Source organism: Brassica oleracea, chromosome C1, assembly GCF_000695525.1.
Source record: "Brassica oleracea var. oleracea cultivar TO1000 chromosome C1, BOL, whole genome shotgun sequence".
Lineage (NCBI taxonomy): Eukaryota > Viridiplantae > Streptophyta > Magnoliopsida > Brassicales > Brassicaceae > Brassica > Brassica oleracea.
The window spans coordinates 11,950,556-11,955,206 of record NC_027748.1 but is presented as its reverse complement, the minus strand read 5'-3'; the positions used below and the strand labels follow the sequence as shown (position 1 = coordinate 11,955,206).

At 38.0% G+C, this 4,651-nt stretch overlaps 1 protein-coding gene across 1 annotated transcript; it reads left to right on the top strand.

The window, feature by feature from the left end:
• The first annotated feature begins 1,464 nt into the window (after positions 1 to 1,464).
• Positions 1,465 to 4,130, top strand: LOC106309536 (argininosuccinate synthase, chloroplastic). The gene is made up of 10 exons (XM_013746622.1): positions 1,465 to 1,660; positions 1,778 to 1,833; positions 1,906 to 1,987; positions 2,105 to 2,237; positions 2,381 to 2,429; positions 2,505 to 2,687; positions 2,786 to 2,860; positions 2,956 to 3,141; positions 3,221 to 3,309; positions 3,400 to 4,130. Exons 1-10 carry the CDS (start codon positions 1,582 to 1,584, stop codon positions 3,950 to 3,952), a joined length of 1,485 nt encoding a protein of 494 aa, XP_013602076.1. The 5' UTR covers positions 1,465 to 1,581; the 3' UTR covers positions 3,953 to 4,130.
• The last annotated feature ends 521 nt before the right edge of the window (positions 4,131 to 4,651 follow it).

The following is a 4,651-nucleotide window of genomic DNA, read 5'->3' as shown; positions in this document are numbered from 1 at the left end:
AAATCGGAGAGAACGATTTGAAATTTTTTGAGAGAAGATGAAATGTTTTGGATGATGAAATGAAATGAAAATGAGTTGTATTTATAGATGAAAATTACTGTTCATGACCGTTGGAGGAAGGGGAAATTTTTGAAAATTTTTCTTTGTGACCGTTGGGGTTAAATCGAGTGCAATAAAAATCAGTCTGAAAATATCGTATTAAAGAGTCAATCAAATCTATAAAATTTCATAAAAGTAAAAATTGTGGCAATGAAATATTTATATTATGACAACAAATCATGCGACGGCTCAGCCGATCAATGCAGAGTAATAAATAAATTATACGGCGGCTCGGCCGACCAATTAATAATAAACAGAATATAAGGCGGTTCGGCCGACCAATAAATAATAAACAGAATATAAGGTGGCTCGGCCGACCAATAAATAAATTAAATTACTAGTAAATAATATAGGCGGTATTCCGGCCATTATAACATGATATAAATAATAGTAGAGGCGGTATACCGACCATTATAACATGGTATAAATGATACAAATAAATTTTACCGAATCGCAGAGTGATCGTGCTGATAATTATAAAAAGAACTGGTATTTTATTGTATCGTAGGAATTTAAATAAGGACAAAATTTTATAGCCGTAGAATATTTTAACACTGATAGAAAGAATTTATTAGAGAGAGAAGAGAAGGTTGAGGTGTGATTAGAAATGAACGAAAACGTTCGTATATATAGAAAGAAATTTACTGTACAAATAATGCAGCAGGCTCCACATCTTTTTATATTTTCAAACATTACGGCTCCTCCTACTATTTTTGAATTTCCTAACAGCAAATTGTTTTTCCTCGAGCATTTTTTTTTGAGAAAAAGACAAAAATAACACTAAATCAAGTTTATGTTTCCAAACTAGTACTCAAGGTCAAAAGTCACAAAAATAGCACTTAATGTTTTATTAAAAGTCACAAACTTAGGGTTTAGAGTTAAAGGGTGGGGTTTAGGATTTAGGGTTTATGGTTTAGGGTTTAGAGTTTAGGGTTTAGGGTTTATGGTTTATGGTTTAGGGTAGGGTTTAGTTTAGGGTTTAGGGTTTAGGGTTTAGGGTTTAGGGTTTAGGGTTTAGGGTTTAGGGTTTAGGGTTTAGAGTTTAGGGTTTAGGGTTTAGAGTTGAAAAATGAGGTTTTGGGGATAAGATTTCAAATTTTGAAAAATAAAAAAAATTAAAATTTTCAAAGGATAAACTTAGAAATGTGCTATTTTGGTCATTTTAGTTTTTGAGTGCTATTTTTGTGATATAAACTTAGAAATGTGCTATTTTGGAGATTTGTCCTTTTTTTTTTCATCTCGTTTATGGTTCTTTCGAATATTATAAATGAAAAATGAAAAACATAAGGGGACATAAAAAAAAGACCAGAGAACTAAATTGTAAAAAAATGAAGAGTTATGAAATTGCAGAAAAGAGTCAAAAACCCTAGAGGACGTGGTCCCTGTTGACATATCTTAACACAACGCAGACATTTTTATCTTACAAGAGCCTCTCCCAAACGCAGACAAGTAAGCAAAGAAACCCAGAAACAATCTTCCTACATGGCTGAAATCTCGGCGACTTCGTTTCCTTCTTCTTCATCATCATCATCTGCTCTCGCGCTTCGCAGCTCACCCAATGGTTATCTCTCTCCTCCATTTCCTTTATCGCGCTTCCTCACCTTCTATTTCAAAATTGCAAATGGTTCTCTCAGTAAAATCGAAATGCGATTGATATGTATCTAATATGTTCCCGCAGCTAGCTTAAGATGTCAGAATGTAGCTTGTCCAAGAACCACTTCCTCGTTTCAAGAGGTATTATTCCAATTGTAATTGATGCTTATTCATGTTCCAATTTCATATCTAAAATTACTTGTTTGAATCCAGTTATCTGTGAAACGAAGCCAGCTTGTTGGCAATGCTCTTGCTACTGGTCATCTTCCCGCAACCCGCGCCTGCAAGAATCAAGGTGAAGTTAGCTTTACACTGAATCTACCCCATTTATTTCCTTAAAGTCACAGTCTTTATATCCTCCCTTGAATCATCTTGCATGCTTAAACACTTTGGGGTCTTGAATACTGCCCAGCTATTCGAGCTGTTCTCTCCAGTGATGGACAAGCTGCTGATCCAAAAGGTGCCGGGCTTCGTGGCAAACTGAAAAAGGTCGTTCTTGCTTACAGTGGAGGCTTAGACACCTCCGTCATCGTGCCATGGCTTAAGTATGTTTAGTTCATTTCTCTGACCTCTACCAAGAATAACTTCATCCTCTGGTTTAGAAACAATCAGTTTAGATAGCTTGTTGTTTCATGAACGTTTCTTCTATTCACTACTCTTACATTATATTATTTGTTGTGTTCCGCAGGGAAAACTATGGCTGTGAAGTTGTGTGTTTCACCGCAGATGTTGGTCAGGTACATTACAAAATGTTTTGTTTTGTGTAACATTCGAGTTTTGTATTCTCAACCTCTAAATGTTTTGATATGAAGGGAATAAAAGAGTTGGATGGTTTGGAACAAAAGGCTAAGGCCAGTGGTGCTTCTCAGTTGGTCGTTAAGGATCTCACCGAGGAGTTTGTGAAAGATTACATTTTCCCATGCCTCAGAGCTGGTGCCATTTACGAGCGAAAATACTTGCTTGGTACCTCCATGGCTCGACCTGTCATTGCTAAGGTAACCTTTGAAGAGGTTTTACATGATTATGTTGCGTCACATATGAATACATCTTTTGAATTTCCTTATGATCTCTAATACAAGTTCTAAATGATTAGGCCATGGTAGATGTAGCAGCTGAGGTTGGAGCTGATGCTGTTGCACATGGGTGTACTGGCAAAGGAAATGACCAGGCAAGTACTTGGACTGTCTTGCTATTGCTTAAATATCACATCGAAAAGACACTTATCGGATTCTTACATTATGTTTTGACTGACTGATTGAACAGGTTCGGTTTGAGCTTACCTTCTTTTCGCTAAACCCTGAACTTAAAGTTGTGGCACCGTGGAGAGAATGGGAGATCCAAGGCAGAGAAGACGCTATTGAGTATGCCAAGAAGCATAACGTTCCTGTCCCCGTGACAAAGAAATCTATTTACAGCCGAGACAGGAATCTCTGGCACCTTAGTCATGAGGTAAGATTAAAGTTTAACTTCAAGTCCTAATAGTCTGTTCTCCTGATCTCTGAAACGGAACATCTTTTTGTTTTGAAAGGGTGATATATTGGAAGATCCAGCTAACGAGCCGAAAAAAGATATGTACATGATGAGTGTAGATCCCGAAGATGCTCCTGATCAGCCTGAGTAAGTAGCTTTGTTTGGGTCTAGTGCAAGAGCATTGTAATGGATGTAGTTTGTTAACATCTCAGCAACTGTTGTTTGTACTTTTAACAGATACATCGAGATAGGGATAGAATCTGGACTTCCAGTGTCCCTCAACGGGAAGCCTCTCTCGCCAGCCACTCTTCTCTCTGAGCTAAACACAATAGGAGGAAAACACGGCATCGGCCGTATCGACATGGTGGAGAACCGTCTTGTCGGGATGAAGTCACGCGGTGTCTACGAAACCCCAGGAGGCACCATCCTCTTTGCAGCCGTGCAGGAGCTAGAGTCCCTCACTCTAGACAGAGAGAGCATTCAGGTGAAAGACTCATTAGCTCTGAAGTACGCAGAGATGGTCTACGCGGGAAGATGGTTCGATCCGCTTAAGGAGTCCATGGACGCATTCATGGAGAAGTTGACCGAGAAAACCACGGGATCAGTTACGCTGAAGCTGTACAAAGGGTCAGTGTCGGTGACAGGGCGTAAGAGCCCGAACAGTCTGTACAGACAGGACATATCTTCGTTTGAAGGGAGTGAGATCTACAACCAAGCGGATGCTGCTGGATTTATTCGTCTTTATGGGCTTCCTATGAGAGTTAGAGCGATGCTTGAGAAAGGCATCTAGAGAGAATTGTTTTACTCACCATCAGTCACGTCTAGACGGATCTCTTGTTGTGTTCAAAGATTTTATGCGTTTAGCTTTTGGAATAATTGTGTTATTTTTCTATAAATTGAATAATGTGTTTCTGTGAATGATGTAACTTACGGTTGCATTAACAATTTAATCATAGTTTTATCACAAATTAAATTAAATTAAATTAAATTAAATTAGTCTACTTTAGATCAAAGGAGTGTGTAACTTATAGTTCGATGATAAAGAAATGAAAAAAATATGAAATTATTTTCTTAAGAATACTAATAATTGTTATAAAAGGAACCGGAATTTTATTGTATCTCAGGAATTTGAATAAGGGCAAAATATTATACGCGTAGAGTTAATAACACTAATATAGAGAGAAAGTGTTTCTTATTAAGGAGAAGAGAAGAGTTTTCGGCGTGTTTACAAACGAACGCAAACGTTCGTATATATAGAAAGAAATTTCCTGTGCAAATAGTGCAGCGGGCCCCACAATTTTTTATATTTTCAACGAAAGCGGCTCCTCCCTTTTCTTTTGACTTTCGTAACACTCCCCCTTGGGGGGCGGTGTCACTATCCGCTCTCGCTTAACGTCTTTGTTGCCTCGTTAAAAACCTTTCCAGGAAAACCCAATGGGAAAAACCATAGTAAGGTAAAAAGAGTACAACTACGTAAGCTCCCCCTCGA